The sequence below is a fragment of the Rhopalosiphum maidis genome, chromosome 1 (genome assembly GCF_003676215.2).
Source record: "Rhopalosiphum maidis isolate BTI-1 chromosome 1, ASM367621v3, whole genome shotgun sequence".
Classification (NCBI taxonomy): Eukaryota; Metazoa; Arthropoda; class Insecta; order Hemiptera; family Aphididae; genus Rhopalosiphum; species Rhopalosiphum maidis.
Genome location: NC_040877.1, coordinates 75,332,543 through 75,346,818, shown reverse-complemented (window position 1 = coordinate 75,346,818; position 14,276 = coordinate 75,332,543). Strand labels below are relative to the sequence as shown.

General features: G+C 25.8%; 1 protein-coding gene across 3 annotated transcripts in view; it reads right to left on the bottom strand.

Annotated features, from left to right (window-relative positions):
• LOC113558777 (orcokinin peptides type A-like) overlaps positions 1-13,911 on the bottom strand; it is a 50,941-nt gene extending 37,030 nt beyond the window's left edge. For 2 of the 3 annotated variants that reach the window (XM_026964314.1, XM_026964312.1), the window contains exons 1-2: positions 13,730-13,911; positions 13,326-13,650 (exon numbers count right to left, since the gene is read on the bottom strand). In XM_026964314.1, coding sequence (XP_026820115.1) covers positions 13,326-13,406 — 81 coding nt within the window. In that variant the 5' untranslated portion in view covers positions 13,407-13,650; positions 13,730-13,911. The remainder of the gene's footprint in view (positions 1-13,325; positions 13,651-13,729) is intronic. The other variant, XM_026964313.1, reaches the window with a different exon arrangement.
• Positions 13,912-14,276: the final 365 nt, after the last annotated feature.

Sequence of the window (14,276 nt, the reverse complement as noted above, 5' to 3'; positions counted from 1 at the left end):
AATTGTCGAAAAACCCGCAATTTTAATCCATCATATTTTTTTTATATTATATATAACTTTGTATGGCATTACTCAATGTGAATCGCTCTAAACAATTAAACGGATGGTGATGTAATGTTAAGTTTTTGATTATTAAATAACGCGTCAGATTTTCTCATAGAATAACACGAAGTATTATCCCGAAGAATGGGTAATTTTATTGTCATAACTCATGTCTAATATACATTATATATTACCTTATACAGCAATATATACTGCAAGTATAGTTGACTTATTTATATTTAAGTCTTTGCAGTGGTGAATTAGTTTCACTATATAATAATTCAAACATTTAGTATATAAACAGCAGAATGATGCTATTGATAAAATATTTGCAATCAAGAAAAAAAATTTTTGTTTTATTCATTTCGAAATCATTGTTCAATTGTTGAGCAAGAGATGTTTTACTTCATAATGAAAGTAATTCAAACTTTGGAAACATGTAGAGAAATAAATGAAAATGTAACATTTTCCAATAAGATATAATGCATTTCAGAATATATAAATACTCAAACTCAAGTTTTATAAAAATGATTCAATAGAAACATTCGATATTAATTTTAAATTTAACAATAGGGCGATTATTCCAACTAGGTACAATAAAATATGTTTTTGAAAATAAAAATGTAACTGAAATGTGAAAGCATTAGAATTTTAAGAAAAATATTATCGCTGATAATATGGTATTATGAATCGAACAAATATAGATACCTATACATATATTATACTATAATATGTAAATAAATCATGATTAATGAGATCAGATAACATAATTTATTCATAAACACCAAACGCATTGAATTTAAACTAGCAAACCTGCATGGTAATAATTTAATATGTTTGTCAACATAATTATACTGTATGCAATTAAAATTTAAAAAAAAACTTTATTAGTTATTATATGCAAAATAATCCTTTTGATATATGTTGTTAATTTGTTCTCTAACACATAATATTGTAAATCGTATCAAATGAAAATTTTCACTTTTGTAGTAAAGACAATCAGTATTGTAATTTGTAATATAATTAATTGGTAATATTTAAAATACATAAAAACAGAATATTTTACTTATCATTAAGATAATACTACACACTACATACCCGCATATTGTGTTGTGTCCGTTTTACACATGTAATACATATAAGCTGTTTTACGCGGTATAGAAACCACTCGGGCTGTAGTAATAGTTAATACTCCAAATTGATATGTAATATAGCTAAGAACATTCTCTATAAAATATAGCTTTTATTTTTTTAATCACTTATACGAAAAAATGTTTTATTATTTCAAAATCCATTAATTTTTAACTTGAATAACTTTTTTTTTTTTAATAACGATATCTAAAAAATAAAAACGATATTTCACAGTCAAAGTTATCTTTTTTATGCGGTGAAAATTTCGTTTCTTAGTCATTACTAGCTTTTTCAGTTCCTTTCTTCGCAAAACAGTTTTTGTTGTTTTACATTTGTTGGACGGTGACAAAACATGCGGGTTGTAGCAGTAAGATTCATTAAACAATTAACTATTAAGCTAAACAAATAATCAAAAATATCTATAATAACATATTTACTAAATTATATCTCTATCAGCAGTCCATTGGTCACACGGTAATAATAGAAATTGTCCATGACGTTTACGTACATTTAAAAAAGCTCTACAAATAAAAATCCCCATTATAGTACCTCAATCTCTATTAGTCTGTATTTCTATCCACATCGTTTGTCATGCACATTAATTAAAAATAATCACACGAATATATATTTACTCGCAATAAATTTATTTACATATACATAGTTATTTTCTTCTCTTACAAATCACTCTTTATGAATATAAATTCATTCATTATAATTAAAATAAAATAATAAGCATACTCTTCCTTCACATCTGCCATCCAACGCCCGGAAACATACTTCAACGCCATTTAGTAAAAAACATATAATTACCTCTTTAGAACAAAACTATTAAGCTCTCATTCATCTTATTAGTGATTTGTTCTATTCTATGTTACTGTTTATGCCACTGTTTTGTATTTATTTGGTACACTTCCTTATACACTTTTTTAATATATTATAATATATAGATCAACTTCAACCCTTAGCTTCTTCTTTTTTTAATTTGTATATATTTTTATTTCTTATTCCTATTACAATAGGTATATAATTTAAAATCATTGTACTCATTATAAAAACATCATAAACATATTTTATTTTGAATTAAATTTAATAAACAAATAAACTTTTTCTTAAAATTTTAAAACATATACGCGTGTCGTGTAAAAATTACATAATTATTAAATAGTTTTGTATATACATTATACATTTAAAGTGTATGAAAATATTCTAAAATAATTAAATTTATGTATTAAGTATATTTTACTGTTAAATAGTTATAATAACCAATATTCATAAATAGTAAAAATTTTCTTATATTACTTATGTAGGTATGTAGATGTGTATAAAAAATTAATAAATACTAGTTGTGAAACTTCTAAATATTTTAAATGATCAATAATATATATTTTATGAAATTTAAAAATCAATTTACGAAAAAAGCTGCTTTTTAAATACCATCTAAAAAAATGACCACTCTTTTAACATAACAGTCTATTTCATAAAAAATTCAATTTTAATTTCACTTAAACATTTTGTTATTATTTTTGTCAAAGAGACATCAAAAGCGAAATATTTTTTAGATAATTGAACATCAAAGGTACTTTATACAAATTACTAAATTCATGATAAAATGTACCAGTAAATATGGCATTATAAATTTTAGAGTTAGAATACATTTAAATAACTATGTATAAAATTACAAATGAAAAATAAAAAGTTTAAAATAAGTCAAATTTTTAACTATTTACTTATTAAAACGCACAATAAAATAAATATTAAGTTCGGTAAGAAAGCATTTTAAGAATATTTAACGAGAATATAACTTGATCCGACAACGCTGAATTGTTTGGTTTCATAATGAAACTTTCATTAAATATACTAAAAAAAACTCAACAATTTTTATTTAAAATATTCATTAATTGTTTGACAATACAATTAACTGGCTTATTGTTGTGTATATAATTATATAACGGGTGATACTGTCGTGAACATTTCCCAACCAACTATGACTCCTAAACGTGTCTTTAAAAAAATGTTGTTTTTAATAAATTGCGGAGATGCTTCAGTTTCAATATGTATACCTACCTATGTAACATTGTTATCCAGGTACAATACACGCAGAGTATCGATTGGAAAATAAACAAACGAACAAATATTTAAGAATATAATATGTACGCGACCGTGTGTTTCGCATTATATAGGTATCAAGCAAGGTACCTACGTAAAATATGACACTTGTTAGTCGAAATAGATGTGTCTGTAATATATTATTACAATACTTTTACCGAGAAACGATAACATAGTGCAATATATAATACATAATATTATTGTTTGAAATAAGTCTTCGGTGAGAGCTAACTGTTACGCGCATATATTATAATTGAATTGTGAATTTCAAAATGGGCTCATATATGATTAAAAAAATGTTTCAGAAAATACAAATATCTGATTTTCTTATGAAATATTCGACCTATTATAGCATTTTTTTTCTATTGTGTAACGTTATATTTATGTAAAATAATATTCTTGAAGAAAAATTCGATTTAGAAAATGATCGATTAAGTTTTCTGAGATGAGTCCCATTCGAAATTGATCTAAGGATGTTGGTGATTTTAATATATATTAAGCCAGGTTTGGGTTCTTCTTGCTCATAAAATATCAGTTTATATGTGAAAGAGCATGGATAAAAGAAGCAAAATAAATTTTTGTATATTAATATATATATATTTTCCTGTACTGACACAAAATAATTATTATTCGTCCGTCGTGGCACAAAAACAAATTGGCTAAGGACCTTTGTGTAAATTTAGTATTGTATAACTTTCCCTGCGTGATGTAGAGCTGTGGTTCCTGAATTTATATGTAATATGCACGTCAAAATGCGGTGACGATAACGATCACGGAAGTAACACGGAAAAGCTTTTTTCAAGTATTTACCTGAATCTACATATTATGTCGCAGTATAAAATCATCTGTTTTACAAATAATAGTAGGCGATGATGTATAATATCGACGATGGCGGTTATTACAGAATACGTTCGTAAATGTGTATCGTTATGATAAAAGTATTTAATTAAACACGATCCGATCGAAATCAAATTTGCAAACGACGAATGGTGTTTATTTAACACTCCTACGAGATTTTATGCAGCGCTTTTGATTAAAATGATAAAATGCTACACATTAGAATATTTTAGTATAATAGTATCGCATTTTTCGCCCGTACGTCTTGATGTTGCTGTACGTCGAGCATGCGCTATTCTCTCCGTAAAGTACAACTTAACTGTAACTTAAATAATTATTTTTTTACACGAACCCTTTGTTTTCCTTCAAATATTTGATATTATTAATGTGCAATACATACTCTACGTACACCCATTAAGACATTACTAAAGTATTAGAATACGGTATTTCGCTTAAGCATTACAATGACACGACTAAGATATTATCGTGCTCACAAAATACATTCTGGCAAACACTAGAAGTGACGGAAAATGACGCCCGTGTTCACGTTTATACCTACTCACATCGCCGACCGTCACGTACAAAACGCCCATCCATCGTATCAAAATCGCATTCTATTTCTCGGGAAATGTCTTGTAAAGTCATACCGCCATATGTATAAACGTGCGTTACTGGTGACCTGCGCAAGGAATTATTTTTTAATGCATTACGTAATCGATAGAAGTATCATGTATATAGACATCATCAGAATAATACGTTCAAAGGAAACATTATATTATTTTTATTAAAAACTTTAAATGTTATGTCCTCCATTTTATTGGATATAAATTCAACATGAATTACGACAAACATTCTTATTAATTTTCGAAACAGTATCTGAACATAATTTAATATGCCCTATTATCTGTATAATATGAAAAATTGAGTATTATAGTTTTGGTCTCGAAACTGTATAAAATCCAAGTAAGAAATTATCATTATATTATTATTATCAATTTTGTTTCGTTGACTTATAGTCGTAGAAAAATATAAGTAGTACGATTTCAAATCCATCTGAATGTGTAAAACAAAATTCGTGATTTATATTATATTGTACATATTAATATTATAATTGACATATCGTCGTAACACCGTTTAAACGAATTAATTTCAACACTAAAAAGATAACCCGTGTGAGAAGGTATTATAATGATATTGTGTCTCCGACAACTACTTTCGCATATTAATATCAGTCTTACACTATAGTATAAGTCTTATAATACTATAGTTTAATAATTAACCACAATTTGGAAATTAACATTAATACTTAATAATTTACCACGCGTATTGACGCGTGTAGTGGTGACAAAGCGGTTTTTATACGTTGTTATACGAAAATATAATTTTTATTAATGCGTAGGTAACCGTAGTTGATATAAAAAATATTTTTATGTGCACGTCTAAAACGGTTTACATTCATATATTATAATGGATACATATATATATTTATTACTAGTAGAATATAGATTTTATCTGTTTTTTTTTTTAAATTTTTATGGGAGTGCTTCGCTACTGAATTATTAAACATTCTATTAATTTTTATGCTGAACTATTATGAAAACCCCGAGAAATATTATTTTCGTCGTTTATGTATTACGATATTATTAATTCATGAATTTGGAAACAAAAATAAAATTAAATTGCACAATGCATATAATGACCAGACCTTCAAGCAATTTCTTGAACTAGAATGAAACATACGTAGCTACATTCAGGATAATATTGGATGATATTATGTACATTTTAGATTTTAAACGGAGCTAAAAATGTTTTGGTTTAGTAATGAAGTATGGAATGTTTTTTTAAATTTTTTACATGTTTTCATGTAATTTCTTTTAGCAAATTTTAGTTTAGTAGATTCAATTTTATTTTGTAGGGGAGACAGGAAGGTGTGGAAAGAAAATCAAAAGTAGAATATTCCACGTATTTTTCTTAACAATTGGCAAAAACTAAAAGAAACAGCTCAAATATAAATTGATTTCGTGTACATAACCGATCCATTGATCCGTTAATAATAATAATAAAATTTATAATATTCTTGAAAGTCGGAATAATATAACAGCAATAAAGTTCTTTATTAAATTCCAATAAGAACTTAAAACAAAATTAGACCTAAACGCGTATTATATTTATAAACTAATAGTTTTATAGTCATCCTATTAAGAAAATGTAATAACAAATTGTTTAATACTAAAAAAATATGTATATAATATAATACATATTTAAATATAACAATATTTTTTAAATCAAAATTTACAATTTACATCAAACAAAATAAAATTAATTTTAGTAATTAGGTATAATTTAAAGGTTGTAGAACTTACGAACTTATTAATATTGTATTATTACCGCTTGTAAAGGTTACAATAGATTTTATTAGAAAATTTAAAAAAATGTAAATACAGGTTAAATATTATATTATTATATAAATATAGGGTAGTTATCAGGTATGGTGTTTAAGAGGGGGTCATAGGGGCCATGTTTATAATTATTTATATTTTTTATATTTACCTATACATTTTAATATTGGATATACACGTTTTTCACTCTATATAAGCCTAAGCAGATAAATAGTTAAATGTAGAACTTTTGGACCAAATGTATGTTGCTCCCTTTCTCAAGAAGATGAAGCAAATTCGTAAGTGATAGTTATATGTACTAAGTCGCATATTGTATACATTAATTTATTTTATGTTACTTTTTCTCGCGATTTATCCACCGTTGGTTTATATACTTACTTTGACTCCATTAATGGACACATGCCAGTTTAAATTGTCTTATTCTACGACAACCATTAATGATGAAGTTGTTATCATAATAAATCCGATTATTTTAAAGAGGTACCAGGTGTTGATCACAGCTTGGAAAGGATTTAAAATTTTGTCAAAATACATGTTCATCATCGTTCATAATGTTTTATATTTTTTAAGGAAAACTACGTGAAAGACATTTTGTTAAAACGTTTACATAATTGAACTAACACCTTGTTTTTGTTATCACCCATAAATTAAATTAATCTCGGTGTTGTTTCGTTATTTTTTTTTTTTTATGTTTTATTCCCCTTTTTGTCAGCTCCAGGTGATATTTGAAAAAATATTTACACAATAAGCAAATGCCGTGTACTAATCTCTCAATATTTATTTTTGCATTTTTATAAATGTTATCTACTGACTACTGCTTTTTACCTAGTACTAAAAAAATGCCAATGATATTGATGTATATATATATCTTTATTCATAAATATTCAACGAAATTGTATTCATAAATATAAAGAATGATTAAATGATTAACAATAGCTGGAAAAAGCGATTAAATTGTAAGCATATAATTATTTATATGCTTTTAAGTTTATAGCTATAGTTGTATGTCGTGGCGAATTAGGAATTTTTATTATTTTTAAACATCAACAAGTTCAGGTGAGCTTAAATAAATAAAAAATAGAGTTTTGTTATATTAAGTAATAATGAAAACAATTTTTATTTTTTTTATAAAATATACTTTCATTTTTTTATCTCTCTTAAAACAAATTTTAAGTATTAAGTATATTTACAATTATTATGGTATATGATGATAATATACATTTAATAATTTGTTATTTTTTTTTTTCATTTGAGGTAAATAATTACTGATGGAATGATATTTAAAAAAAATATATAAATTCTACTCCGTATATATGGCTTTATGGCCATATGGGTATATTATAATAATGTTATATACTTATAATACTTATTTAAGATGTTTTGTGAACATTTCAAGTATCTATAGTAATTTTTTTTTTAAATCATAACAAAAAACAAAAATCGAGTTTGTCAAAATCGGTGTTAAGGATTTATATTTATTTTCCTAATTATTTTGAAATGTATTGTGAATTTTCTACTTTTGACACCTTAAACTAATTTTATTTTATTACCAGAAACCATTATCAAGTCTCAATATTAAATATTAAGCATATATTTTCTAATATGAAAAGTGTTTTTGGATTAAAAAAACAAACAAATTATTATAAGCCAATACATTTATTGCTTCACTTGGAATCTAAAATCTAGTAAAAAAACTATATTTAAAAAAAGTACAGCCAGTAATATTAGCGATAAATAGTCTGTTTTACATTTTTTTTATTATCAATTGTTATATATTGTGTCTTATAATCTTTTAATTTCCGTTGATTGTTAATATAGAAATTATTCTAAAGAATAGCACGACACATACTCATTAAAAGAAAAATACTTTTATTTGTGTGCGTATTGTTATGCACTTAACTATATTTAGGGTGTTAAGTGTAGTAATACTTATGACATTTTTGAAAATGTTTAGAAACATTTCAGGGGTGGACTGCTGTAGTTACTTCAACAGCCCTTAAAAATACGCCCCCAATATATATCAACATAAAACGAACAATAATAAAAAAAAATGCTGAATCTTTCAGAATTTCGTAGAACTGATAAAGAATTAAATACGAATCAGATAACTTTTCGTATTTGCTCAAAGTAAGTAAAGATACTAACCTCGAGATTTCGGTGTCTTAATAAAACGACTTTTGATGTTTTGCCAAAAGACAATTTGTTCAATACCTTAAAATATACTTACTTCAGTTGGTTGAACATGATTTACCTTTCAAAATCATATACATATTATTTTATAGTAAGTTTAACACAAATTTTCTCTTTATAACCAAATTAATTAGATTTTTTTACACGAAATGTAGCTAATCCAGGAAAAACTTATTATTTTGAAGTGTTTTAAGTGATTCTCTTTATCTTTATTAATATAAATATGTTTGTGTTATAAAATGTATTTTAAAACCAATCTAATTTACAATTAAAAATTATTTCTTCAAATTATATACTACCATTTAATTTATTTTTTCATCTTGAAGACTCTTGATAAACAATTTAATCAAATTTAATATGATGTAACATTATAAGAATACATATTTACGATACAGTAATATTATATATCTCTTAAATAGGTATATTACTTAATAAATATTTCTTTATGAATTATGTTGCTCAAAAATCAAAGCTCATAATTTATATTATATTTTAATTTTAATTATTCATAGGAAATACTGAATTAATTCAATTTAAGTATTAAACTATAAAAATAAATAAAAAAAAGTGTACTTATTAGATCTGTGTTTTCTGTCGAGCGGTAAAACATTTCATTAGATCAGTATACTTAATTATTTATCATAATTGAGTGTGATGTGATAATTATTAATTATAGATTTTGAAGTTTTTGTGTACAACTAATTTTAGGATGAATAACTCGTGATAACTGAGATAAATTAATTTTCAATATTGAGTTTTGGAAACAAAATTAAAAAAATACATACATGTTTTTTTTTCTGCGTAATGTTCATTAAATTTTCATTTTTTACACCAAAAACTTTAAGAATGTAAAAACTTTGTTTTTATAAATCTATCAAAATGATTACTCGTTGTTTAAATAATACAAATTATTTATTTACATTTTATTTTCTTTCTTATTCTAGACTATTCTTTCTTTAGATATTTCAAAAATATAAATCATCCTACTGATATTTAGAATATTCTATTTAAAAGAAAACTTCTATAATATCAAAACAATAATTTAAAATATAAATAAACTTGCTTTTTATATGTATATTTACTATAATTTGGCGTAAAACACAGAGTAAAACTACGAGTAATTGTAAAAGACAAAATGGTCAAAAAAGTTTTTAAGTTTGTTAGGTTCTCCATATAAATTATATCCAGAAAAATAGAACGATATTTCAAATTATTTAAGTTAATTTAAGATTACTAAGTTGCCTATAATAAGCCCACTGAAACATTGATGTCTGTTTCATTGATTAACATCTAAAATCAAATTAACTTCTAATTTATTCAATTATTACCTATTTTGGGATATGAACTTCGAAATTCAATGAATTATTAAGCTAAGTTAAATTTATACTGGTAACGTGGTAAAGCGTATTTATTTATTCTTTATTCTTCCAGAAAGCGATTTTAATAATTTTTTAGGTTGAATTTACAACTGTCCGTAAGCCAAAAATCGTTGAAATTTATCAGGTATAAAATGTATTATCTAGGACCTAGGTCAAACATGTTTACCACATTGTTAAACGGAATCTATTCAACGCATTGGCTGTTGAAAACTCGCAAGATTCATGCAAGACATTTTTGACATCTTGAAATAATGAGGTATTATATATATATAGGTATCACATATTATTATACGTAAGTGTATGTTGACATTAAATTAACGAAATGTCGATGTCTTTCACGTGTCTAGAAAATATTTAACGTGAACATGTTATTACATATTTTATAATCATTTATTTATCGATGATACTTAAAATCAATCAAACGTTAATGATATCTTTGAAACTCAATAAATGCGTATAAACTACAAGTATCAATAGTATTATGTACCTTACTGTCCCTATTTAAATTTTAATACAAATTAATCAAAAATCGTTTATTTTAGCACACTTTTAATTAGTGACAAACTGCAGACATCGGATAATATTATACTTGTATTATAATTTACAATTTATTTGAAAGATTCTAGACTAAAACCTAATAAATATGTATCAAAAATGAGGATACTATAATATTACAATATAAAACCCAAAATGATTTATTTTTAAGTAAGTATAAATATAATAAAAGATTATTTCGAATTAGATTTAAAGATAATTAGGAGCTCGATTGCTCGAAGCAAAATCCGAAATCATTAGTAGCCGTTTTATTAATATTCACAATACGAACTTATTGAATACGAAACAAACGAATCTAAGTGCATTTTACACTGCTATTTCGTAATTTCATAGCTAACATAACTTAATTATTATATAAATAATTATATGTGCGTAGTGTATGAATCGAAATTAATATATTAATATTTGTCTTTAACCTTTATGAGAACTTATATAATATATTTAATGAAGTTAATAAGAATTCAAAACTTATTTATCAATAAAATAAAAACTGATAATTTGATACTGGAATTCGTGCTCTTGAGGCTAACTGGCAACAGATTAGATTTAAACATTAAGCGTGATAAACCAATAATGTAAAAACAAATATGGAAAAGTAGGTATTTTTCTGCTGTATAGTAGGTGTCAAGTGGCTAAATGTAGTGAATGTGTCGAATTTGAATTCAATGATATTGTGTACGAAAAACGATTCTGAACGGAAACAATCTGTCTGCTTTACATCACTAAGTATGCATTTCATGATATGCTTTCTGATAATTTTGTTTTAGTATAATAGTCATACATAAAACATTGTGTGATAATAAAATAATTGTCGTCGTTATTCATTGTTTAAATGTGTAATTATATCCTAGTCTAAACTTCAAATGTTTATAAAAATTATTATATTTATACATTCTTTTAGATTATTGATTTTAGTGTTGACTACTTACAAGGAATCTTGTATCAAAATTTAAAAACTATTAGAGTTCTTTAAATTTGGAAACTCGGAGACAAAAATACTTAGGACCCTACGTAAATATGGCCTGTCTTAATAACTATATCTTGTATAGTATACCTATACAAATATCGTTTGTTTATGTTGTTAACCTTTATTTTTAGTTTAATTTTAATTTTTAAATTTAAATTATTACTTATTGTAAAAACAAATTTAAAAGTTTTCATAAAAAACTATAAATAGTTACCCTATATATAAAACTTATCAAATAGGTATAATCACATTGCTTCTAATGGTGTGACATTTTTCTTTTTAGAACATTTTAAAAGTTCAACGAGGTATGAGTGGCTTTTAGAATTATTTAAAAATTTCTTTCATTCTAATTCTTTTTTATAATAAATGATTTTAATAACTAAAGAAAAATTAAAAACTAAATAAAGTATAAGCGCCGAGTGGTGGTATATTATACAGGAGTTTGTGTAAAGACTAAAGATTTTTTTTTTAAGCGTTTATATAAAAACATTCAATACAAAAATTAAGTACTTTATAAAAGTGTAGAATAGTAATTTAATCTAAATACCTACGCAGAAAACATAATAGGATAGATATTATAATAGTGAGATATTAAAATCACTATTGTATCAACCGATAGTTTTGCGTGTATATACTATTTTGTAGACAAACAAATTATTAGAAAAAAATATCTATGAATTATTCTTATACATTTGATATTCAAGTCAAATTTAAATAACTATTTCAAATATTATGAGACAAATTTTGTATTAAATATATATACATTCATTTTATTGACTAGATATTTTTGTTCCATTTTTTTCATTTAAAAAAAAATAACTAAATACCTAATATTTATATTAATTTATATTTACTACTCAACATACAGTAGTATTAAAACAATAAATTAAAAATATCAATGGAATAGCAATTTTGCGTTTCGGATTGATACTATCTAAAACCGAGTTAGTAGTATTATAATTAGGATCTAGATCATAATAAATTCAAAAAAAATTTTAAAATATGTATATAAATTAATATTTTTTAATATAAATTTAGTTTTATATTCGTATAAAGTAATAAATTAATTTCTTAATCGTTCGATTACCTCAAACTTGAGACAGTCAATTTGAATTGAAAATATATAATCCAACTTTAAGTAAAACTTAAATTATTTTATTTAATGTATATGAGATATGTAAATTTTATGCAATCATTATGTAACGGTTATAAGTTTTTACACAAGTATGTGGAAAAAAAATTAACTGCGCATAATGCGTGACATCGGGATAATATTAATTAATCAGAGTTATTCTAAGTTAAGTACCAAAGAATGATGTTGACGACTTTAATGCGTCGCGACAGACATCGCACGGAAACCCTCGGGAATTCTTTAACGCAAATAACGTGCATTTCCACAAAACCGATCACCGTTTGCGTACTTATTTAATAGTATGCGGTACCATCGCGGTAAAGAGTTTACAAAAAAAATAAAAAAATAAAAAAATAAATAAAATAAATACAATTTATCATACATCATATTTTTAAGTTTATTTTAAGTATGACAATATTCGAACAGCGTGTCATCCGCAGTCCTATACCTCGTCACCGTTTTGCCGGACGATAAACATATTATATACATTATTACTGAATTAATACTAAAGCATACTATTATCTTATAATATAACGGTGATAATATAATATTACAGTGTATAGTTATAATATGTGCATATTTCTTACCGAAGTCGGGTAGGCCAATATGGTGTGTAAGCAAAGCGCTAAGGCGATGATGGCGACGGCCAGAGTGCTGCAGCGGGCCATCTCGTCGTCGAGGACTGTTTGGGGACGTCGGATGAAAATCGAATAATATACGTGTGTATATTATGGTGTAATGGTATAATAGTTATACCGGAAGTGTTTTGCGGGCGCACGGCAGATGATTGAATAATCAACAGATGATTTGGACGCCGTGCGTGTCGTTGTCCGTCGTCGGATCACGGCGAGTATCTATATATTATATAGGTACACCGCGAGTGCCGTAGTACGTGTGAATTCGGTCGAGAGCCTATAAATCGGAATTTTTTTTTAATAAATGTATACGGTCTTTCGACTATAATGCAATATTGAATCTCGCGAAAACGAACCACGTCTATTGTGTAATATTTTAATTTACCGCCTATATATATATATATATAATGCGTATATTATATATAATATGCAGTTGGATGTGCAGTATAATATATTATATTATATCATGCGACGATGGTCGGAGACTTGTGTTCCGGGTGAAAAGACAGCAGTTGGACACAATCGTACCGTCGTCGACGTCGGCCGGATAAGTGAGGTGTCCCGAAATGCCGGCGCCCATATATATACCGGACGTACGCGCGTACTCGCGCACAGCGGCGACTCCGCCTACGTCGCGGGCGCACCAACCCTTGGCGCGGCGGTGGTGGCGTTCGCGACGAAGGCGACGACCCGCGCCGTGTGACGACTATTAGTTTTGATATCATATATATTATCATTATTATTATTATTATTATATGATGTACCTTGGTATGTGGTAGTATACCAATGTGTATAAAAGTATATTATGTACATCACTCAATACGTACTGCTGCGCTGCGTTGCGAGGGACGAAATAATGATTACGTGACAAATACATATATTATTATAATAATAAGAGAGACT